The 25426-nt window shown below is 44.3% G+C and overlaps 1 protein-coding gene across 7 annotated transcripts in view; it reads left to right on the top strand.

Annotated features, from left to right (window-relative positions):
* Positions 1 to 25426, top strand: part of LOC120900354 (protein outspread) — a 196527-nt gene that overhangs the window by 120762 nt on the left and 50339 nt on the right. For all 7 annotated transcript variants that reach the window (XM_040307220.1, XM_040307224.1, XM_040307219.1 and 4 more), the window contains exons 3-5: positions 18630 to 18695; positions 22534 to 22722; positions 22928 to 22991. In XM_040307220.1, the coding sequence (XP_040163154.1) occupies positions 18630 to 18695; positions 22534 to 22722; positions 22928 to 22991 (319 nt within the window). The remainder of the gene's footprint in view (positions 1 to 18629; positions 18696 to 22533; positions 22723 to 22927; positions 22992 to 25426) is intronic.

Raw genomic sequence — 25426 nt, 5'->3', positions numbered from 1 at the left:
AATGTCAATTGTGTCTGCAAGGAATTGTGTTTCACACTTGTTGTTCTTCCGCCGTTTGGTCGGTTGTTTTTTTTTTTTTTCAAACGTCCAACACTTTCAGCTACCGTGGCAAACCGTGGTGCTCTTTTCCAGCCTGCAACCTCCACTGCTGGAGCAAACCCTTCAAATCGAACTGATTTGCTGTGAAGTTTGTCACGACACTTCGGCTCGTTAGCTCGGCAGCTCGGTAGCGCGGACAGGAAGGCAGCCAACCCTCCTATGTCTGGCAGCGGGTTATGTCAGCAAAAACGGTACGGCACGGCTACTGCGCACTAGGGAAAAAAGCAAAGACACGGGGCAGAAAAAAACGGTGCCTCAAACGTGAGCTTCTGAAGGACATGCAGTGAAGCGTTGAGCATTATTACGTTATGCTGTGGTGTTTTTGAATGCCGGCTGGAAGAGGTTGCTTTTGTTTAAATTGCCGTTAAGCGGATCCTTTACGATTCTAGAGCAAATAGTTGGAAATGGAGCATCGATGCTTCGAATATTGATCTAAATTTAGGTTTTTATTTGCTTCCAACATTTCCTCCTATTTAATTGGGCAACATCTTTTGTTTCATTTTCCTACCGCTTTTTTATTTCAAAACGCTTAAAATTCAAAACTCAAAACGCTAGATAGCCTAGAAAATCGTTAAATGAAATTAAAACACCATAAATATCTTCAAACTACCTCCGGCCGGCTTATCTGACCCGGTAATCCGACAAAGCACCGACAAAAATGCGCAAGTGCGCGCGGGTTTTAATTTCCAATCTTACCGCGTATATGTTTGGGGCAGCATTTAATTCGAAGCATCATTATTTAATCGCTTTTTTGTTCGAAGCGCAAAAGCACTTTTCAATTAACACTGACTATTCTTTTCTGTTTCGCTTTCCACTCGTTTCCATCCTCGCTCACTGTTCTCATCCAATCGTTTTCTGTTTTCTTCTCTTCCACAGGTAAGCTTTATGAGTTTCGCGCTTTTTCCGCGATGCGCGCAGAATGGTCCAGCCCACCGCCGTGAGTAATCGAAACAAAAATCGCCTCTCCATCGGCCCTTGCACTGCAACGCTGTCTGATCATCGTGTCGTATCGTCCCACACCGCACACACTTGCGCAACATAACCGTAACCGGCTGGAGCGGCTGCAAAATTCGTTCTTAACTATAGGCAGGGAGTTAGAGGGAAGCCTAAACGCTTCAAATGCTTAGCCAAATGAGCCCGAGCCGTTAGAGGAACGAACATACACACACACATACACACACACAGACTCAAAGCTCACAATCGGATTTCGGCTGGGCGGCATTCCGCGGCAAGTGGTGGTTTCAGATTTCCGCTCTGCAAATTATCCGAGCAAAAGGTGTATGTGCCCGTGCCGCCGCTCTGTGTTCTTAAAGATTCCCTTGCCTAGATGATCCTCCAGCCTCTAATTCATCCTCCGATACCGGTGTAAAGGGGCAAAGAGATTAGCCCGACCCGTATTTACCTACGGTGTACGGTTTTTAAACGCTCCATCTTTCCCGGCATCATCTTGCTAGCGAAAACATAAAATCCTCCGACGATAAAATAAAACCCATCGCCCTGGCGCTAAGTAGCGGTACCCGGCGAGTCTTGTCCGGCTCTCTAACGCATCCCAAAAAAAAACACGCAGCACATACACACACCGGTCACTAATGCCGTGTGTGTGTGTGGGGGGAGTGGGGAACTGCACGGGCTGAGGTCACTTTATCGGTAACATATCGCAAAGCTACGCGTACGACCGTCTAGTAGGAGGACGGAGTCGATGAGGGAAGATGATGGGGGGCGACACAAAAAAAACCTGCCACACGCCATCGAACCCTCCCGCTTCAACCGTGCGGAGCACTATCACCTCTCGCTCAATAAAAAGGAGAAATTTATCTTGCTCGTAAAGAAGAGAAAATTTAATTAAAACCCACCCGTCTAATGCACGTGCCTTTCTGGATCGGAGGAGGTGCCGTGACTTCTTCCTAACCAACACTTGTCCCTCCGCAAAACGGGGAAGGAAACTAAATTTAGATGCAATTAAAATTGTCAACTAGCTGTTTCGCTTCCTTCGGTTTTGGTTTTTCTGTTTTCACTCGATGCACACATACACACACTCGCACACGCGCCGTATGTTTGCATTTGAGAGTGCGTCATTTGGAAGGGGAGAGTGTGGACACGGTTTGGCTGTGGTGCATGTTTTTGCGATCGTTGCACTGCAGCACTTGCGCACTTGATGCGGAAATGTCTGCTGTCTTTACACACCGGCCGAAGTTAGCAAAACCACGAAGACCGGTTTGGGAAAGAGGGTTTTCAGGGGCGAGGATGTTTATGCCATTTCCAGATCGCTTCCTTTTTGACCTATGTGTATAACGGCTAGGCTTGTTGCTAGTTTTCAACAACGGTGAGATACATTGATCGATTGAATGATCATCTCTGTTGGAAATGTTCTAATTAGCTGGTGTTGTTGTGCGCTTGTGGTTCTAATGATGATTGCTGTTTGCCTTGCACCAAGCGTGCTCTTGTTAGTGTGATTATTTACAGTTTGAGCTATATTTATTTAATTTATTCATGCAATTTTAAGTAAGACGACTTTTTACTTGCCGTATTGCTACATCCTTAGTTTTATTTAACCAATTATTTGCTTTTTGCTGTTTTTTTTGTAATATTTTTTTTATGTTTCATTTAGTGCATTCTTTACTTTACTCATGTTTTACACAGATTTTAATTCATTTTGTTTCCTTTTGGTTATAAATTTGTTCTAAATTCTTTGATTCCTTTTTCTGATTGATAAATATTGTAAAAGCTTTCTTGAAACTCTTTTTTTTCTTATTTTTAAATGATTTTTCTATCACCAGCATCATTTTAACGACAAAGTGCTAATTAATTTGCAATGGTTCCTCACGAACAATCGATATGAAACGATAAAACAGTCAACAATATTACAACGATACGATTTTTTGCACTAATTGTACCAAAGAAAAAACATTTCAATTAACACTCTCCGCCCAGCTTCTGTTGTGTTGGATGTGTTGCAAAACGTTCAAACAAACTTTTTATGGTTATGCAAATTGTTCTGCATCCGCTCTACTTGTTCGAGATTGCAACAATTTCTACAACTTTTAGCTTAGCTTCTGGGAGCACTCCTCCTTTTCTCACACATGTCACTATTTGATTAGAATTTGTTGCGAATTTTCATCCAGAAGAGTGAGGCAATAAAAACATATTTTCACACCTCTGAACCGCAGAGATCATTGAACTGAGTGCCGAAAAAACATAAAACAAATAAAACCGTCTTATAATGTTGCTGAAAGTTTGATGAACTTTCGATTTTGCCACTGAAAAGTCCGCAAATGATAGTACCCAAGCCTGGCGTGATACATGAAGGGAGTGGGGAAGGCTACAAAAAAGGCTCCCGGGCTGCCAATTTTCCTTCAAAACATGGCGTTTTATTGCACAAAATTGGGCTCCCATTGTTGAGTTTGCGCTTAGTTCCTTCGGCGCGCCTGTTTTTGTTTTCGTATCGAAAGGGCGATGAATCCCCGTAGCCGTAGCAAAGAAATTTCACACTCCGCCCATCCCAAAGAATAAGGTGCGAATGGGGCTTTGGGTCTAGAATGACCGGGCAATTTGTCGGATCGGTGGTGGTCAGTGACCGTCCTGGTGCTCGGTCTCGGATTGTATCAACACCACATCCACATCCAGTCGTCCCACACACACACACACATCTATATATACACATTGATCCCGTTCTAATCCCCGTTTAATGTGAAAAGAAAACCCTTCCCCGATGATTGAGCGGAAATTGATCGATCGAAAGTGATACGTGGAGTCGATAGTGCGCAATGGTCATACGCGAAGGTGTACCAACCAAAGGGCTCCTTTGACTGTGGAAAATCGCACTCAATTAATCTTTCCATTTCATTCGGCACGAGTGAAAAGTGAAGACGCTGTGTGGTGCGGTTTTTGTTCTGCACCGGGGTGGAGGCGGCAGAAGAAAAAGGTGCTAGATGAAATGTGCTCAAACATTGATAAAGCAAGAATGGGATAATGTGTAGCGCCGGAAAGGTGCTTATCATCGTACCGCACGTTAATGGAATGCAGCGCCTGCGATACAGTGGCTGTTTTGTGTGCCCTAAAAGCTACAGAAGCAGCTAAATAGCTCTGGACAAGTGCTTCTTTTGTACCGAAGAAAGGAATGGTTTGCGAAAATCTGCTTTAAACTGTGAAACGAAGCGTTCAGTTTGGAGGGGAGAGTTTAAAGATTGATTTTTAGCTTCACTTTCAGCGGTTAGAGAGTTTTGAAAGATCACTAGTTCCTTATACTCAACTCAAAACCATTCAAACACTAACACAAAAATACTGACCACTCACGTGTTGCCCACGCTTCATCATTAAGATGCCAAATCAAAGCGATCTTCCCCATCTTTAAGCGAATGATGTTCGTTTAATTGGTACTCTTGGTGGAATTTCGAGCCTTGCTTACCACCAATCCTCTCCGTCTCCCTCCTGTTGTGGCTAGTTGGCTCCGTGCTTCAAGCGGCTTAATTTAAATATGACACCGGTATCGTTTCAACTGGATCAGCGCGAAACCACCATCCACCACCGACAGGTTGATGGGTGTCGGAAAGTTATATAACGCTCTCCTTTCCTTTCCACCCATCCAATTGGGTGGGTTCGTTCGTGCTGGCCACAATTTATCTTTCGGTGCCCAATAAATCAGACTTAAATTTACGGCACCGTCCGTAGTTAACGGATTTTTATGGACCTGCCATCCCTATGTTCCGATGCGGGGTTTTGTTCAGTCTGGGGTTGTTTTCTTTTACCCTTCAACCACACGCAATACCTCCGGTGGTCCGGTGAAATCTTCCGCGCTCTAGCATTGTGAACGCAATGCTTGGGTGCGTTCGGTTTTATCTTGATTTTTGAACCAAAAATCCTTCAGGCTACGTTTATCCTGAACATGATGCGTAGCTGCTGCCCACCCCAAACGGCTAGCTTTCTCCAGCAGGACATGCTGATCTTCCTGCGATGATGGCAGATATGAACTGAAATATTTTCTTCCTCGAGTTACGTATGCATGAATAAAAATGTTTTCCAACATTTTTTGACTGTATGACGATTTAACAATAATTAGCTAGCCAACTTTTTTTCTTATTACAATCGCTAAAATCTCCGATAACAATAACTAAAATATCGACACAGGGTTTTCCAAAAATACCCTGGAAATCTATTGACTCCTCAGATCTGCAGGCCAGAATTAATTAAATATTGGCTTTTGGGAGGCGACAGTATAGCTCTAACGAATCTCTAATGTTCATGACTGTAAGTTTCAACCTATCATACGTGTATTTTGATTTAAATCGTTTTATTGATTCAAAACAAAACCACATACTAGCTCCTTTTAAATCATCATAACGCCAGTTCTTAAAAAGATAGTTGATAATAGTTCATAATAGTATAGGATAGTTTTTATATCCTATACTATTAATAGTAATCATATCGGAGCGGTCCCGTGGTACAGCTGTCAACTCGAACGACTCATTAACATGCCCGTCATGGGTTCAAACCAAGAATTGGACCGTCTCCCCGTAGCAAGGATTGACTTTCCGGCTGTGTGGTAATGAATTAAGTCTCGAAAGCCTGTATAGGCCGAAATGTCCGCGTAGGACGTTATACCAATTAGAAGAAGGATGAAGAACAAGAGCCCACTTAAGAGGCCATGCATATAATTGAAATAAAAAAGGAAAAAAATATTATAATAAACAGTAGTAAACAATGAGGAAAACAAATATATACATTAATGGCACGAATTGAGTTTTTAAGAGAACTTTGGCTTAGGAGAGCTCGGCTAGAGAGCTATATAAATATGAAAAGTAATTTCATTTCAATTTCATTTATATTTCATTTTATTATGTTTCACAAGCATTTCAAAACAAATCAAATTTATCAGCTTTCACAATCGGTTAATTCCATTTACTAAAGTTCTCACCTTTATCATTATTCGATGAGTAAAACAATTTATCACCAGTTCTTAACATTGCCCGTCAAATGTAACCTCCCTAGCAATTCTCGCAAAAAAGGATTCGTTTAACCAATTTAAACCACCCTGCTGGACCGCCCGAAAAAAAAGTGCAATCATCACCAATTTTTCAACCCTGAGGTACCAACGCAAATGCTTCAATACAAGTTCGTTTACCAACGTTCGAACTGAAGATTAATAACATGATGATAAACATAGAATGTGAATCCTTGTTTGCGGACACAAAAAAAATCAAACACCACAAAGGCTAAACTCAAACACACACCACACGACGCACTTCTAACCGTCCGTTTACTTATCATCATTCTCGACTTCAATGCAATTATTGTTTCGGATGTTTGGCAAACGGCTTTTTCTTGTTTCGAGCCGAGTATCGGATTGCGTCGAACAGAAAACGTCCCTCCCCTGCAAAAGCATTCCGTCCACGAGCGTTCCTCTTCGCTCGAGGATCAATTTGTTCCATCGTGCCGCGCGAATGCGAACGTTCAAACAAATTTCGTTGACCTCTCGCACCGGCGTAAAACGCACATTTCACCGACTTTTGAATACTTCCCGCGCGTACCTTTTCCTTCCATGCCGTCCATTTCCTTTTCGGTTCGGTTCTGTGCAGCACCAAAACACATTTACAGAAAGCAAATTGAATTCCAACACTCCGTTGCCATTTGAATGGGTTGTCTTCCATTTTTTTTGGTGGCTCTTTTTTTTTTGCTGCTGAATGTGTTGGACACACATCCTTTCGCGAACATGCGAATCCCCGTTGGGCTGTTTAACAATAGGGTTTCTTTGGGAATCGGTTGGGCAGGGGAGTTGTTGCGTTTAGGTCGTCCTGCCCAGCCCTGTGGCAAGGAAGGCAACCCGGCACAACTTGGATAAGATAATGATGAGTCGTCGTTTGGTCGTTTGCATTTTTTCTGCCTCTGTGTGTGTGTGTGTGTGTGTGTGTGTGTGTGTGTGTGTGTGTGTGTGCTGTCTGTTATTATTATTTTGGGGTGAGGCCGATTGTGTTCTGCTCGAAGCAAAGGAGAAACGCACCGTTGTTGTTGTTATTTTTTTTTTTCAAGGGGTGTGGTTCTGATTTTTTGCCATCTTCTCCCAAACATTCCTGGTACGGGTTGGAGGAAACAAAAATTTTCAATGTGTCATTTTTATTGAACAATCGTTAATTTTACTTTGGGCGAAACACAGCTCGAGAGAGAAAAAATAACGAAGCAAACGACATAAACATTATTCTTAACGGGGAGGTATTTTTTTGTTGGAAGGGAGAGCACTCAGCGAGACAAAAAGTAATGTCTTGAGTAATGTTTTGTCCACATAATTGATGGACTGTCAATATTTGCCAAGTTTGCCAAACAATTTTTTTTCTCGGAAACAGGCTTTGTTTTTTTAACATTTAGCACATTTCTTTTCCAGTTTTTTTTTAAGGGAACTCTACAAATAGTTTGTTTTGTTTTAAAGAATTAAATTCAATACAATAAACAACCTTTACTTTAACCGATGGGTTTGCGTGGAAAAAAGAAGCCAATACCAATCTCGGGGTTTGCCTGCTAGTTTCCCAAGCAAAACTAAAAAAGGGCACACACGGTGGTAGCTATTGACATGCATTCCACGTTCTAGCCACCGCACAAAACAAGACTGGCGAGAGCGCATTCTGGCCGCGCTCGGAAAGTAGTCCATCTGTGATACGAGCGCGCACTCAAACACACGCCACCTCTCCTGTTGGCGATCCCGTGCCAAACCGGCGAGCAGCGGCCGGTCGCACATAACCGATTAGGAATGCGTATTTACGACGTGAATTCTGTTCCTCCGGCGCAGCCAAGCTCTAGGCCCATTGGAAGAAAAGAAGGTAACGTTTAGCTTCCTTTTCCCGTGCAGCCCCGTTCTTCCCCATAGATGAATGCCACCAGATTATGTGCACGAAACCTGTTGCTTAAGCATATCCCGGTTTACCAGCCCCACTGAACACTGAGAGAGCGGCGAGGCAGATGGGGCTGCAAAAAAAACGCCTCTGAGTTCCCCCTTCAGGTCCCAATTCAGGTGTAGCACCTTCAAGCCGGGGTCCCGAAAAACCGGTAACAGTGGTTAAAAACAAGGCAGTACACTTCCTCCCGGGTTGGTCGTCAATGCCGGCTCGCCCTAGGAGGGTGATAGTGCGCGTCTTTGCTGTGAATCTTCCTCAATAAACACGCCATTCATCGAAAGGTGTCCGTAGCTAACCGAGCTTTAAATTGAATTCACCTGCCCTTGAACGGCAACGGTCGGCGGCCTAGCTGTATTTTATTTCTATGCAGCACACCCTCAGAGCTCAGTCTGGCCTGGGGAGCATTTATCTGCGTCTCGAGTGGCTAGGCACACACACACACTGGGCGAGTTGGTACATTCCAGTTAGGGTAGCATCCTTCCGCCATTCCAGCGGAACCAAACGTTTGGTAGATAGCGCATGGACCGCCGCCTATCGAGCACCTTCATCAAAGGCAAAGGCTTTTCATTTACATTCTCACCGGTATTCTTTAGATGCTACCCTCTCTCAACTCTTGCACAACCACACACACACACAAAAACGCCATCCAGTGGGAGGGGAACAGGGAAATGGAAAATTGATTTTCTTGATTTTTGTCTCCTATCGGAGCCACCCATCTACCGTTTGACCGGTTTACGATTGGGTTTGGGCTGGCCTCGTGTACCTCGCAACCGGTCGCCGGCACTCCATGGCATCGGGATGCTCCTCGTTTGAGACTATGGTTTGGGCACTGGATTTAGAAGATCTTGAAATACTTCTAGAAGCGCAGTAGATAGACTGTCGTCGATGTAATAGCGGTAAAAGGCGCGCCTAAGATGAAGGTGTTCTTTTGAAGATCTTTGACCCCAACGAAAGTATCTCCGACGCGATGAATCTGTCAGTCAGCTCGCGAAGGTGGTCATCCAATCCACACCTACCTAACTCTTGGACCTGTCTGTACCTACATTGTTCTGGACTAATGTTGAACAACTGTACACCAAACACCACACGGCCCAACCATCTCCGGATGTTTGCAATGTGTTTTCTTTGATGTCCTCTAAGTTGTCTATCTAACTTCCCCAGGCCCGATACAAGAGATACCCTCTTAGCCAACAGCACTGACAGCATCTGTAGCGTGTTTAACGGTGAAGTTCCGAACCGCTCCATCTTTATCTTTGGAGGGAAGCGTTTTTTCCCTCTCTTGTTCTCTCTCTCTCTTTCTCGGTGCACAATCATGAACCGTATCTTGTGGCTTTTTATGCGCACGGTCACTTGATGCTGACAGGTTTGGCTACATTTTTCCGTCCCCGATACCATTCCTGCTTCAGCACTCTGGAGAATGCCCTGGAACCCTGAAGAGGAGTGGATGCTAACATAGAGCCACAGCCTAGATCTTCCTACCCGCGGTCCAGACCGATGCTTTGGTGCTGATAAGCGTTGTTTGGAGATATCTTCAACACCGGTATAGTGTGGTTTTTACTTCCACTTCCCGGTTGTTGTTGTTGTTGTTATGGTGGAGAGACAACACTTCCCGCATGAATCTTACCTCAAGGTGCAAGCAACTACACTGGAACAACCCAAAACGCTCGAACGTGTTTCAAATTATACCAGTTCGAAGGCGGCCGCACCGAAGAGGACACCGGCACACAGAAACCCTCAATTATGCAATCACATCCTCCAGCAATCGCGGGCACGTCCAGATGTATTCTAAAAAAACGTTCAATTGAGAGAGTTTGTTGACTTCCGTCACGGTTTTTACGACAGCCGCCGCAAGATATCCTCGCACCAGCGGTGGAGCGGTGCGTGATTTGTTTCAAGTGTGTCCGCGTATGTACACCGTCGGTACAGCCTTGCAATTAAAGTAAGATTTCATGGCTCCGCGATGGTACGCGATGGACCACGAGCGACCGCGCACCGCTTCAAGGGAGTGTCAACAGGCGAGAAGATCTTCGCTGCCACTCGGAAGTTTTGACTCGTGACAAATAAATATCAAACACCACACCGGTGGTATCGTCGGTGTGCCAAGTGCGCAATCCCAACCCAATACCACTTACGCCCGGTAATGGCCACTTGTCTGGGTAGCGATTCCCCCCGTGGTTCAGGTTTCATTTCGAGTTGTGCCATTTGGGATTTTTTTTGTATGCTCATCTTCCAGGGGTGTGGCTGGAAATTTGAATAATCCCCAAAATCACAACAAACCGTGACGACCGTGCATGGTCGCCGGATGGCACTATGCTTTCGTAACATTTCTCTTTCTACCTCGCGCGGGTACTTTAGCGAGGAGCATCATCTTGCGATGGAAATTAAAATAATTACAATTGTCGCGCGGCGGGGGTCACTTTCACGATTACTGCTTACTGTTGTGGGGAAGATTGCACCGAAAACGCGTACAACTAAATTACACCGATTCGTTTCAGTGTCCTACCCATTTTTGGGGGTACCATTTAATACCAACAAATCTCTCGGTACACCCAGCCACGGTTTTTTTGTTTTCTTTTATTTTTCGCTTCGCCGACCAGTGCAAAGTGCATTGCATTTATTGCACCTTTCTGACCCTGTGTTGTGTGTGTTCTTTGGTCGTTTTTATTGCAACCCATTCTGCTCGTTGCATCACGCACGGTTTTATGCACGGGAGGGGGCGGGAGAAAATGATAGATGTTTCACTGAACGGCATCAATTAGTGCTGTTAATTATCGTTTCTTTAATTATTAAATTTCGTACCTTTAGTCCCTTTGCGCATGTCGCCCTCGCTTCACCGGTTTTGTTTTATAAGGTTTTATAGCACAGCAGAGAAACAAATAAATGCGGCACGAGAAGCAGCATAAATCATTCGCACGGTGAAGGAAAATTCCTTCCCTCTCGTTTGGGGTTTTCTTCTGCATCTGCTGCAAAATCCACGTCGAAAATAAGATAAACAATGTCGTAAAACATGACGTGCCGAAAACAATAAACATAAATTGCACAAAATTGTGCATGACATTTGGGGAAGCCGTGTTTTTTTTTGTAAACGGCTTGCATGCTAGCATCAGTTACTCTTGTTCCGTTCTTTTTCTGTCCGCCAATCATTTATTACACTTCTTCCCATCGATTGAGTTCTGTAAGATGGGGTTGAAATTGCACCTTTCATCTGAGAATGATGTTGCCGGTTTTGCTGTGATGTAAAACGATAGATAAGCGGAATCGAAAGGTTTTGTTGCTATCATGAAAATTATCTTGATTTGTCTTTGTAAATTAATGTAGCAAAAGATCGAAATTGTTTTTATTTCCGTCACAAAATTCCAATGATTTGGACGTCGAACAAATAAGCATGTTAACTAGACTTCGAAAGTCCTGCTGCAAATAACAGTCATTAGTCAAATACCCAGAATATAAAACAGAACGAGTTAAATTTCCTTTGAAACTCACCAACCATCGTAAAAGAATAAACCAATTCAAGTCCCACGTACGAAAAGGATCGAATGCTAGTGAAAATATTACCCATCCAGAAATCACGCAATGCAGCATGAAAATGCACCAAAATGACACTATAATTGTAATCCTAACGTTCAGGGGAACAGGCAAGCAAATGATTATGCCCTTAAAAAGTGTTACATTGTGTTAAGTATGGTCTTTTTTGTACTTGCTCCAACATCCGCTCACAAAACCTTTTCAATTCTATCTCTCCGCCGAATCCAGGGCAGCTCGTCAATTGTGGGTCCGTGATTTCCTCTTTCGCTGCAGTTGCGGTGCAGTGAGCTAAGATAATAATAAGGATTCGACATCCCGCTGCATTCCGGAGCTGCATTTCCGACACAAAACAATCGTGAAGCAGATCGTGTTCTTGATGATGCTTCCTCAGTCCCAATTTTGGCGTGCACATCCCGCGTCCCAGCTTTGCAAACTGATACTTTGTTACTTGCCATTCTGGGCCACTCCGGGCTGGAAGTTCGTGTTTATTTATTCTGGCATTATTTTCGGAAGACTTTTGTTTTCAACCTATCCCAGCCTACCTTCCGACGTTCGTCCGAGAGCGTCGTGGGAGATCTGGCATCGGATGATCATCCCCTTTCTTTGTAACTGCATCTTTGCCGATCTGCTGACGAATTAACCCAACGACCTTTTCACTGGCGAAGCGAAGATCGCTTGGCGCAAAACAAAACAAAAATACAGCACAACAAGACAAAATCACCCTCCCAAACGAACCAAACGAATCAATAACCGATCTCGTCGGCTCGAACGCCCTGAGGGTAGTAACGCTTGTACCGCTTCGCTCAACCCGCCCATCCCGGCCCAACGTCCCGCAACTATTCGAAATCCCGTTACACCAACGGGCTACGACTGGGCAGTGCGCAACAGTAGCCGGGCATTGGCGGTAGCGCTCGCGCGCGCTCTGGCAGTGGCAAATGACACTCCAATTTATGCAAATTGCCATCTCGCCATCGATCGCGAACGATGCAGCGCTCGCGGGAAGAAAACAATCAGCCGCGATGGCGTATCGCGCGGAGGCGGTTGGCGCATCCTGACACCTTACCTCGGGCTTTCTCCTCGCGCGGGTTTCCAGCTCTAAGCATGGCAGGCTATGATGGGGGTAGAAAAAAGGACCCCGCGGCTGTATAAGTTGGGGACGAGCAAAATTGGAAGGCAACACCGCCTCATCGGTCTGCCCTGTTCGCCCCAAATCAACCGATGGATCAACTTGTTTCGTGCCGTGGAATGGCGTTATTTTTAGCGTCGCTTTTCCAACCACCCACCTTCCGCCCAAAACATTTGCCTGATAGCTGGAGACAAAATCAAGCCGGGTAAAATGTGTCCCTTTTTTGCCGGTGATGCCAGATGCCTGTGATGGTGGTACGAGGTTGGAAAATTATGCGCAAGCATAACTCTCTCGTGTGGCCGGTTCGACGGATGCGAGGCGATAAATTTGCGTTCACGCGCGCGCACACAACCTACGGGATCAAAGCGAAAGCGCGCGAGCATTCAGACAGAATTTTTTTAGGGTATTTTTTTTTTGACAAAAATATGGCATAGTTCGGTTCGGATAAAGTATACGTCAGATGGAAGCTTTACTGTCCCCTAGTCAGTATGTATCAAATTTTGGATTAGCCAAGCATGACCGAAATAAGATTACAGCAAAGAGGAAATGTGTTTGAAAAAATAATGATTTAGATGTCCAGAATTCGACTTAATATTTGAATTAAACGCATGTAAAGAGCCGGTCTCGTGATACAGTCGTCAACTCGTACGACTTAACAACATGCCCGTCATGGGTTCAAGCCTCAAATAGACCGTGCTGCCATACGTAGGAATGACTATCCTGCTAATGGGAATCCAAAAGTCACTGAAAGCAAGCCCAACAAATGGTACAGGCAGACCTAGACCGACATCGGTTGTTCAGACAAAGAAGAAGAAGAAGAAGAAAAAGAAGAAGAAGAAAGCTAACAATCCCAAAATCACTATAAATACAAAATTTGTACTTGATGTTAACGATTTTTTAATACCATGAAATAATCATATAAGACGGGTTTAAATTTTTTTATTTTTTTTAATTTAGTAATGAAACTGATTGTTTTGTCAAGCTTTTGAACAGTAAGTGTTTATCCAAAAAGTTTGTTAGAAATACCTTTCTAGCCCATTGCTAGCTGATTCTACCTAGTTACATATAACTTGATAAAAACTTGCCTTGCCAATTGGAAACAAGGGTTTTTAAATGCGTTAATGTACAGATAAAATAGTCTCTTGTACAAGGTTCATTCCAAATTGAAATATATTTTAAAATCAGCAACAGCAAAAAAGAAAATTGAAACCCTCCGCTTGAACGCCTAAAAAACGCAACTCCATTTTTGTACATTTCAACGCGTGATCGACTATCTGTTCCATAACCATTTGTCATTGTGTGCCCTTCGCACCGTGCGCACACCGAACACACGAAACAAACACAAAAAACCTGCGCTTGCCTTCCAAAGCTTTGACCGCTTTATTGTGCCATTATCTGCCCGCGACAGTCCCATCCGAGTCCGTGCCCTTTTCGGTGACCGACAACTCCCCGCCGGCCCGATCGCGACAGAAGGCCAAACCGATCGGGGATCGAATCGATCGATCATTCCGCGGCGTCACAAATCATGGCATGACCAAGACAACGCCCAACCCGACGCATATTTTCTCCGCCGAGCCCGAGCGGCCATTATCATCTCCCCTGTGCTACCCAAGCGCTTCTCCAAGCTAATGCAAGGGTGTGATGTGCGCAAGTACGCGCATGCAGGAGACGATGGTATGTGCCGCACAGAGACGCACACGGTTGCAAATGTCACCCCAGTCGGTGTTGCTACCTTTGCCGCGTGAAGCATTAAGGGATAGCAAAAAAAGGACAACACCGAAAAAAACACACCATCGTCTCGCGTACCCAATGCCAACATGTTGTTACGCGCCAAATTAATCACCTTACACTGAGCAACCGAGCAAAAAAAGAACCAGCACCGAACGCTTTGTAATCGGCTTGCCGATTTCGAGCGCACCGGCACAGCTGTAGCCCGCGAGAAGAAGCCTCCCCAGGCACGTCACCGGGATCAATCGGAACCAATAACTTATGGTGGGCCAGATTATAAGTCACCTGGGAGCACTTGTTTACGCTGCACCACCACCGCGGCTAGCAGTTGGTCGAGCCGATGGGTCGAATCAATCGATTCCCTACCGTTCTTTTGACCCACCGGTGAACCGGATCCGGGCTGTGTCAGTGTCTGGCAAGCCTTCCTGGACCGCTTACTTGTTCGTTTTCCGAACGGTTAAGTGATTAAAATTAAGTGAAGGTAATTAATTATATGATTCAATAGATCCCGCACACTTACATCGGTTCGATTTGGAGGTGGTCGTTTAGAGTTTCTTCTTCCTACGGCACTACTGTTGTGTATGTGTATTTGTCTCGATCAACTAAATCAGAACAAATTAAGCTCAATCATTAGGCTCGAGTTTTGAAATTGGAAGAAACATGTTGAAAAACAGCTGAAACCTATATTCAGGAAATGGTAAAATTTGCCAATACTCACTCATTGGTAGTTTGCTTGATGTTTTCATTCCATTATTTTCTTCTCTATATTTAAACATACACACACACAAACAACTCGTAAATAAGTTTTATACAAAGCATGAGACACTAATAAATAATGTATCTTATCAAAAACAGCTATTAAAGCTTCAATGCAATCCACTGGCGAAAGACAATCGAGACTTTTTCCCATCGTCAATTTGGTTGTGTTCCATTCCAAGGGTTGTGATGGCGGAGGTTGTTGGGGTTGTTATGGAAGAGGAAACAACAATTAATTAGCATTAACCACTTGCTGCTGCATGGAGACGCAGATATTCTTGCTGGTTGGCTTGTTGACCAATGCCAATCGCTACAGAAAATTAATTCTGCACCAAAAGGGCATCAACGAGAAAGAAGAAAAAACCCGTCCAGAACGAGCCGAAAGGAGTTTAGATTAAGCAAACAGAGCGAAAGAATGGTTTGGTTGCAGGGTTCTCGTTCAATTCTAAATAGATTTAATTGTCCCTTCCGGCTGATTTTGTGATATTAAGTGTGCTCTAATATCCGAGGAAGAAAATTTCCCTTGCAAACAAACGCTTACAAACATCAATTAACTTCTACAAACACTTGCCTGTGGCATAGTTTCCTCCCTCTAAAGCTACTGGAAGAAAAAAATAACGATAAACCAACGCCCATTAATCAAAACCACTAGAACTGGAATTATTTTTATCATAGAACACTCTCTCACAGTGATCTTTCGCATAGGGCGTCAATGTATTTACACCTTTTTCCCTCCTAGTACACATACCGGTACAACGATCGTAGTACAACCATCTCACGAATGCAATCTACACCCCTACGCGTTTTATGGATTGTTTGCATTTTTAATTTAATTAACATCTCTTGCGGCACTTGCGGCTGGCACTGCTATTTGCCACTGCGCGCAACTCGTTTATGCCACCATTCGGGAATTAGTTGCTGGCCAGCTTGTTTTGCGCCCAAAACTCCCACGATTCACCCCCTCTTGCAGACCGCCTGCTCCACTAGAAGGTCTCTATTAAACTGTACTCGAAGGGTGCCTTTAGCATCCCCATTCATTCATCCCATTCATCCGACGCCGGTCCTGGGGTTGGCGTTTGGGGAATTACACCTTGTAGTTCAACGAAACAATAACAATGTTGCGCACACAGTTTGCCTCCGGGCAGTTTAGGTCTAGCAGACGGAGTAGCAGTATTCGGGCTGGATGAATGGAGAAGGTGGATCGTAAAGGGTTCGTCTTTTTTTTGCCTCCCTCTCAGCAACAGAAGCACCAGCCCTTTTTTGAATGGGAGTGTCTCACACACCGTCTCGCCTTCAGAAAGAAAGCAATAGGCAGGGTGTAAATAAAGGTAGTCCGCTAGGGCAGAGCAAACTTGGACGCAATAGAAGCAGTACGCGGGATATAATTTATGTACACTTTAACGATTCTGCTCACGCCTCCGGTGGTAATCACTCGCTTCAATCCAATCTGACCGTCTGCCTATTTTGTTGCTCCCTTACAAACAAAAACTTACACGCATCAGTTTCACCACTAAGTCCCGTGGGGAAGAAAGAAGACACTGGGAAGGTTGATTAGGACAGATGGAAACTAAACACAACACTCAGCTCTATGACCACGACGAAGGGTTAAAAGAAACGATTAAAACTGCTTGCTTAACTGTTGTTTTAATGTCTCTTCCCCTTGCGGGTTTGGAGTTCGTCGCTTCACTCTCAAAATTTCGAATGAGTCGTTTGTTTTATTTCAAGCAAACGGAACGACACGGAAGCCGCTTAAAACAACAAACCCATTCCCATCTGATTGGATTGGGGCCGAGAAAATGTGAGCCAGTGCGTGTGATAGGTCTCGAAGGAGGAGGAGGGAGGGGGGGAGGGGAGTTACACTCTTCCCCGTATGAACGTTATTCATCCGGCAAAAGTGCATTCCATTCAAAGCTTCCATCACACACAAAATATGATGAATCGTTTTTCACTCACAATTCGGTACTGGTCCCCGTACCTGTCCGGCCGGCAGGAGTTAATAACATGGAGCCAGTTGTTTGCATCAAAATTCAAAAGAAAAAACCTTTTTGTCCACAACACCGTCCTTTAAAAAAAAACGTTGCACTTAAAACATTATGCCCCCTTTCCCGGTCCGGTGTTGAACGGTAAAAGCCAAACGAGTCATTCTTCACCGATCACCGGTGTGCCCTCTGGCATGTAGGTCAACTTCGCAAGCAAAGGAGACATGTTGTGCCGTGCGCCGTATGCACTACATCCCTTCGTGACCCTGCGAAGGACACTTGCCATTTTTGGGGCGGTAGAAATTGTTCCTCCGCTTTCATCGTGTCCTACCGTGCGTTTGTGTTCTTATTCACGTTCTGCTTCAGTTGTAGGTCAGTTGATGATGATATGTTTACGGCTCTTTTTTTTATTCATCATCAGTGTGCTCCATCAGAATCAGACACACGTAAAAGCAAGGGCAGGGCAGTCAGATGGCTGCGGCTCCCCAAAAAAGGCATTGAACCGTTCCATTTACGTGAACAAGAATACATCTTGACCGAGCTGCACTTTCGTACGCTCATGGTTTATACAGCGTGCGTTCCGATCAAGGTGATAATGTGCAATTGCAATGTCGAACCTTTGAATTTTTCTTTTGTTGATATTATTTTTTTCTGAAAAATTAAAATCAGATTTCTGACTGTGATCAGATATTTTTACCAGTTTTAACACTCCAGCGTAGCAATATTGTGATATGATTGTATTGAAAGAATATCTCTCCAGCCAAACATGTTTAGCTCGCGAGTTTATATTTATACTTTAATATGTAACGATTTTATGATATTAAATAAAAACTTCAACATGTTTCTCAACTCAAACAGTCACTTTGAAGTGCTTGTCTTCAATATTTGGTCAGAATGTGAAAATCAAAACAAAAAAATCATATCCACCGGATCCTTCCGTTTTTGGCTCGAACACCGACCCTGTCCACCCCATATTTTCTGCCCGCCCTAACCTTATAACGCCAATAAATGGCATTCCATAACCAAATAAAGAGTTTTCGGATAAGTGTTGCCACATTGCTGTAAATTCATCTCACGGTGCCCGAGAGGGTGGCTCTGTCTTCCAACTGCCAAAAAAAGCTAATAAAACACATGTCTGGAACGTTTTTATCCGCATCGCGTCGCGGTGGACGTTTATGATATTTTCATTTCCCTCACCCCGCGAGCCCCTCTCACTCACTCGCCTGAATTAATGCCTTTCTCCTTCAATTATTGATGTTAACTGTCTTGTTTTTGGTGCGTACTTTTATTCTCTTTGGGGAATTTTTATGGAGGGGATGTTTCGATGCTGCTTTACTATTTGGCAGTATGCTTATCTTTTTTGGTCCTCGGTGTCCTCGTATGCGCAGCCTCCACCAAGTTTTGAGAACGTCTCCGGTTGTCGGGGAGCAAATTTATTACAACTGCGGCTTGTTTATGGTTACCGTAATTAATTTGCATTCTTTTGACATTTTCTTAACTGGTATGTGTGTTTTTCTCTCTCTCTCTTTTCCACAGCGATGGCAGCGAAGGTGGTTCGTGCTGTACGACGACGGGGAGCTCACTTATTCGGTGGATGAACATGTAAGTATAAACGCATTATCGATTGATTGAATTATGGTGGAAGTTATTACTCTTGACGGTTTTTGTTCGTTTTTTGGTGTTTTGAAAGGCATATTTTTAGCAACCACCAAAAAAAACATTCCCTTTGCGGAGATGGTTAATAAATTGCTTTTCGTGTGCAAAACATCCGAAAGAACGGTTTGACCTTGCTAATTATCTGCAACCTGTGTGAAGGATAACTGTCCGAGCGAAGCAAATTAATTTTACTTAGCGTTGCAACTCTCCGCTCTATACTTTTTTGTTGCATTTGTCTCAACGTACAACATCAGACAGTGCGAATGACGCTAAATACTTGCAAGATAACGTAAAACAGGTGTGAGTGGCAAAAAGCCCTACACACAAAAGGCGCATTCAATCTCGTTGCAAAGTAAAGGCATAGCACACACACACGCACAAAACACAACCAATAACGGAAATACTGTCCTACAAGCGAAACTCATCCCAAACGAAACCTTATCCCCCCAAGACGCAGGGAAGGTGGCTTCGCAATGGTCAATTAGCACTACCAAGAAGGTGACTAAAGTCCGGATCACAGCCTCCTTTCCCTTCCCATTTTCATTCTCTGCTCGTTTTTACGAGACAAGGCAAACCACCGTGCGCCCTCCAAAAAAGGAACACGATCGGTACACTTCAGACATTAATAATAATAAGCTTGAAGAATTATTTTCCACTTCCACCTGTCTTTGGTTCTCTCCGACAAGCTATTCGAACACGTGCTTAAACGCTCGTTGCAATCTTTGTTTTTATATAGCCACGCATGTGATGCGTACATGAGCAAATAAACACACCGAAAGCGCCGCATTAAAAACGTTTGCCGTTGGTTGGTTGCCAGCCTTATATCGCTCTTCAAAGGAGGAAAAGGTGTGCGAAAATTAAACAAAATATGCTCACAATTCTGCTGTCCGAACATCCCGAGCCCGAAGTGTGCGCGGGTCACATAAAGTTTCTAATTGAATGGCTTGTCTTTTTTGTCCGCTTTTTCGTAATTGCCGCTATCAGGGTGAATCGGGTTGTGTTATTTTTAAATTTTAAAACCCCAAATCCACCAATCCCATCCAATTGCGATGTTCGCTGTTGCGGCTCTTTCACGGTGAATAAGGTGCCACGGAGTGTCGATTTAATCATGGATCACCTTAAAAAGATTGGCTTTTGGGCATTCAACGCCTCGTGATGTGGGGTTAAAATGATGCATTCGGTTTTGCTTTGCATATGTGTGTTTAAACAATTCTGGAAGGAATGTTTCCACTCAACTCAGCAGGTTGTAATGGATCAGCGATGCGATACATCCTCACGTGACTCCAGCATCAAACCAAGTCTACATACGCTCGCTTACACGCTCGCATGCAGCGTGACAAGCAAATATTTTAAATCGTCCCGCTCAAGATTAGAATCACTGTCAGGGTTTCGGCTTACTATCGCCCCCGGCCCTGCTCAGCGAGGGTCATGTTCTGTGCCGTCTGCGTCTGCAAATTAAGAATGTTACCAAGATGATTGAAAAATATGAATGCTTCGCTTGGTAACCGTTGAAGGCATAATATTTTGTCAGATTTTCGGAAGTAATCCGACGATCACACCGTCCGTCATGCTATTACGAAAAGATGAACCAGAGAACATGCCCTTGAATGGTGGAATTGAAATTCCACGTCGTATCTCGTTTTAGAATTTGAACGAAATGTCTGCAAATGCATAAAAGATTTTTTTTTTTGGAAATTAATCTTCGCCAAGGTTAAAACTCTCCCACCAGCAATGGCCAATACCAGCACACTGGCTGTCTCAAATTCATTTCCCGACATTTTATTGCACGGCCATGGTAGCTATTCCAGCGCTTAATCCTTCTTGGGAAAACCTTCGCCAATAACCCAACCGAACCCAGCCCAACACAATCCTTGAGATTCCAGCGAGCTAAAGCTAAAACTCCAAGGGCATTGCAATCGAATGCAACCAAAAATTGAGAGTTAAGATTAAGAGCCAAACAAAAGCGAAACCGAAAAGAAATCCAATTTAATTTCGCAAAGTCGTAACATACCCTGCCATTCTCATTGGGGAATAGCACCGATATCACTTCGCTCACAGTGCTCGTAAAGAAATAAAAGAAACACCCTATAAAATGTGCAGCTAAAATGGGTACTATCGCAAACACACACAGCGCGCGTCCCCGTTGTGCCGTGTGGCCCGTCGATCCACGACCGCTGCTGCTTAATAAAATCTCTCCACAGGTGGCGCACTGTGGCGCAAAATAAAAATAAATGGTTAGCGCCTCATCGGCGCATCTCTTGGTCCTGACACATTTCTTCCTGCCAAAATAACAACTACAAAAACTGCAACACACCAGACAAAAGCGAAGGCTCAACATGCATCCCCAGAACACCGTAACACCTTCCCCGAAACGGTGGGGAATATAAATATTTTCCCAAAATGGGATTGATGTAATCCTTCCCTTGTATCGTATCCCTACGAATGATAGCGCTTCTCTTCTTGCGGCTGTCGTTGTGTTTTGTTTATTTTTTTTTCTTCTGTTTGCCCATGCGTGCAATTTATAACAGCCTCCCCGAAATGGAGTTTTTCTGTAAACTAATTTAACGGTTTTATTGATGCAATTTAGTTGCACACGGAGCGACGGTACCATCTCCGTGCTGTTACTGTTGCTGTGGTCTGCAAATCGGTGCGTCTGCACCGCACGGTATCGATCGATTCGGAAACCGTTGGTGTGCCATCACGGTGCACCCATTGATTGAGAGATCTTTAGCCGGTGAATGGTAATTCATTTTGATGGTGCCACTTACCTCCCCCGTTTGGTTTCGGAACGTTGTGCTTTGTTAATTTTAAGGATGCATTTCAGTGTGTTTATGGTTGAGAGATTATATCCGATGAGGGTCATCGAAATCCAGTTTCATGATTTAAATTATATCTTTAAATCACTGTTAGATATGCAAAAGTTGTCTCGGTTTTCAAAATTAATGTGAAATATTTCAATCTCATTTTAACTTAATTTAATAATACAACACTCTTTTCGGAGAAAATAGCCCTTAAACGTCCAGAAACTTTGACTTTACCGCTGATTTTTTCGACTTTGATATAATTCAAGCCACATTCAGGGATCGTTTACCTCTATCTCAGTTAAGCACCATGTAAACCATCAGCCACTTTCAGAAACTCGATCGAAGAGGATCGATAGTTTCCATTGCCTAGATAAAACGGTTACTTTAATTTATTTCATGAGTATCCGGCTCAGTTACGCGTACAAAATATGGCAAAATGTTCAAAAAACATCCAAGGAAACATCCATTTTATGTCATTTTGACAATCGCTACGATCGTTCCCGAATTCGATCGAGTTTGGGAAAGTGGCTGCATGTTATATGTTTATATATGTTTTTTTATATGTAGACCTACACGTGTAAAATAATTTTAGAGCACCCGTTTAAATAACTTTAGTTTGATGCGTTAACTTTTAAACAAATAAACAAATAAGCAATAGATTTATTATTGCTAAGATGTGTATTTTGATAAGCTTCACCAAAGAAAGCATTATCCTCTGAACCGGAATTCCAAGAATTTCATACCAAAAACAAAACAAACGTTCTGTCATGTCGTACAGTCATTTTTAGAGTGTAAAATAGCTTTGATAAAGGCTTGCAGAAGCATTTAAGAAGCATTGTAGATACATAAACAAATCAGATTATCGCATAAGTAATTTTTTCATGAAGGATTAACACAACATTACCTTCCCTTCTCTTTGAATACTTTCACACAAAATTTATATTAATTTCCATACAATTTCATTCTCTTTCCCCGTGCAGCCCGAAACAATTCCACAGGCCATAATCGACATGACGAAGGTCCTGGAGGTGACCACGGCCGACAACATCACCAGCCACCCGCACTCGATCGCCATCACCGCACCGGACCGTGTCACGTTCGTGAAGGGTACCTGCCCGGAGGAGTCGAAATGGTGGTTCAACGTGCTGGTAGCCTTCCCCAAATCCAAGGTACGTATTCCACCGAAAAGGCCCATCATCTCCATCCATCGCTTTGCATCAATCACGCGTGCATGCGCGTAATTGCAAATGATCGATATGCTTTCTTGCAAACGTTAACGTTTTAGTGTTATTCTACGCCCAACGGGGCAATGGCAAAACCATTACACATTCACTTACTTGCTGTTTCTTCCCACCCCAATTCTCATCTTTACAGGGCCGTCACAAGCGAAATGCAACCTTCCCCGGCGGACAGGCGACCACGATTCTGCAAGCTCAAAGTAAGTAGATTGTTCTTTCGCTTCATTGCGCTTTCGAATTTGCCGTTCCGTTGCGGCCGAAAAATTCGCACCCGAAAGACTTTCACCACGCACCCACGCGGCGGTGCTGCGGGTGGACAGGTTGTACCCTTCGACAAGCATTTTTTTTTTTCGACTGTGAGAAGTGGGGGTGGATGGTGTGGTAGAGTTGGATATCACCACCCATACCGAGAAGATCAGTGAAGCGTCGAATCCGCGTTCCTAAATCAATCATTCTTACGTTTCACGGGCGCGCGAAATTGATTCCCTTTCCCCCCTCCCTATAAAAGGCACGGAGAGGGAAAGAAGCCGATGGACAAATCCCGTTACATGACGATTGGTTCCGTCACTGGAGGGCCCGGCTTTGACCACCGCCAGAAGCTTGACCATCCTGCGCGAGCTGAGAGAGTGTCAGAGTCGAGCGAAGCGAAAGGAAGCTAAAACTCATGCTGCAAAAGAACCGCTAATATGGCGTGAAGTTACAATGTGTGTTCCCTTCTGCCGCAGACGAATGTGTGTGTGTGGATGGATGCGTTTTTAGGGTTGGATGGGGCACCTTCAGCTTTTCATACCTTTTATCCAACAGAACAAAAAATACTTCTTTTATTTTGGTCTCGGTGAGGTTTTTGTTGTGTGGCAAAGATTTATTCTCGTTCTAAAGAGCGCAGCACGTTCGATTCAATTCCTATATGTTGTTCTGCCATTTTTTGTTCCATTTCGAATACTTTCTTCATTTGTTTTCCGTGTTTTTTGCGTCCCTGTTGTCGAACCAGAGAAACGTTTCCGCTGTGAAAAGTCATGCCTGGTGAAAGAAAGACGACGTCCAGTGAAGATGACGCAGTTGAGGCTGTTTCGGGCGGTGAATCTTAGCTTTATTTATCATTCCCAGCCAAATGGGATCCCGCCGTCTTCCGGGATACATTTTTTGTCTTGTTTTTCCACGAAAAAAAGCAGCAAGACCACACACTCTTTTTCAAGAATTTCTACACATTTTTTTATGTTGCGTTCATGGAGCTCTCTATCCCTTCAGCTTTAATCCCAACTGTTCAATTGGAGGCTTCTTGCACTCGGTACGGTATGAGGAACCCGTGGTGCATCACGAACCGCAACCGGACCTCACCGATCGCCACGATCGATTTATCTTGGCCAGCGCACCTCCACCACCACCACTTCGTTGAGGAACCAAAGAGGGCAGAGAGAGGGAAAGATGTAGAAGAAAAAAATGATATAAACCCCGTTATGCAATCAATAATAATAAAAGATTTTGACATGTAGAACATTTCACCCGTTGTTTCTTCTTGCTGCTTTATGCTTTCTCTTTACTCCCCCTCAAACCACAAGGGAAAACTGTCTTTCTGCGGTTGGTGGAGTGTTTTTCTTGTGGTGTGGAAAAAAGAGCTAGGAGAAAAAGAAAACTCTCTCACACTCCGATGGATGGTTGCGATGCATTGGAAATGCAATCAGCCTATACCTCACATTCTATTCTACCATGCGTGATCACCGATTTGACGTTGGATCTTGCGCCCTTACCGGTTGTCGGGGCGTTTTTTTTCCCTCCATCGTTTTATGTTATGAAACCTAGGAGAACACGCTCTGGCTGCTGCTGCTGCTGCTGCTGCCGCTGCACAAGATGCTCAACCAAAGGCGGCTTCGATAGCGACGGTAATGATGTTATTATTGTGTATTGCATTGCCGATTTATTCTGTCCCTAGATGCCGTCTCCCGAGCCGTGGGGGAAATACGGAACGGGAATGTGTATGTTTCCTCTTTTTTTGTGTGCACCCCTTTACGCCAGCGGCACAACGCACAATCGATCGCACTCGTAACCGGGCGCTTTGCGCGACACGGCTACATACGTTTACGACAAATGTTTGCCACGAGATGTGACCGAGCGCACTTAGATAAAACGGCATCGTTGGGCATGGCGGCCGTTCCTTCCACTCCTCCGCTCCGCTTCGTGTTACACAATCGAGCACCAATTTAGCAGCTATGAAGCATAATCTCACCGATTTCGAGAGACCGTGTGCCGTTTGCCGGACCGATGCCAAGAACGCGAATGGATGGTTCGCTGCGGCCACGCTGGCTGCTGCCCGATGTCATTTCTTGGCTCGTTTTTCTTCCCATTTTTCACTCGTTTGTTTTATACTTCCCTCCCTGTCCCGGGGGAGAGTAGAGAGCGGATGGTTTGTAGCCGTTTTTTGCACAAATTGGAATGGATGAAGAATGGGAGGAGAGGGAGGGGAGGTGCCATTCTTCTGTCCCGGAGCTGCCTTCGGATGCACCGCTGATGAGAAATGAAAACCCGAGGTTCGATTATGAGAAATTGCGGGAAAAATTGCTGCCATTACGATGTGCAGGGCCCCCGGGCACCGTTAGAGGCGGATGGGTAGGTGGTGGTAGAACGGTGGAAAAACAGA

The sequence above is a fragment of the Anopheles arabiensis genome, chromosome 3, assembly GCF_016920715.1.
Source record: "Anopheles arabiensis isolate DONGOLA chromosome 3, AaraD3, whole genome shotgun sequence".
In the NCBI taxonomy this organism is placed as follows: Eukaryota; Metazoa; Arthropoda; class Insecta; order Diptera; family Culicidae; genus Anopheles; species Anopheles arabiensis.
The sequence above is the reverse complement of the archived record's forward strand: the minus strand, read 5'-3'. Positions and strand labels throughout refer to the sequence as shown.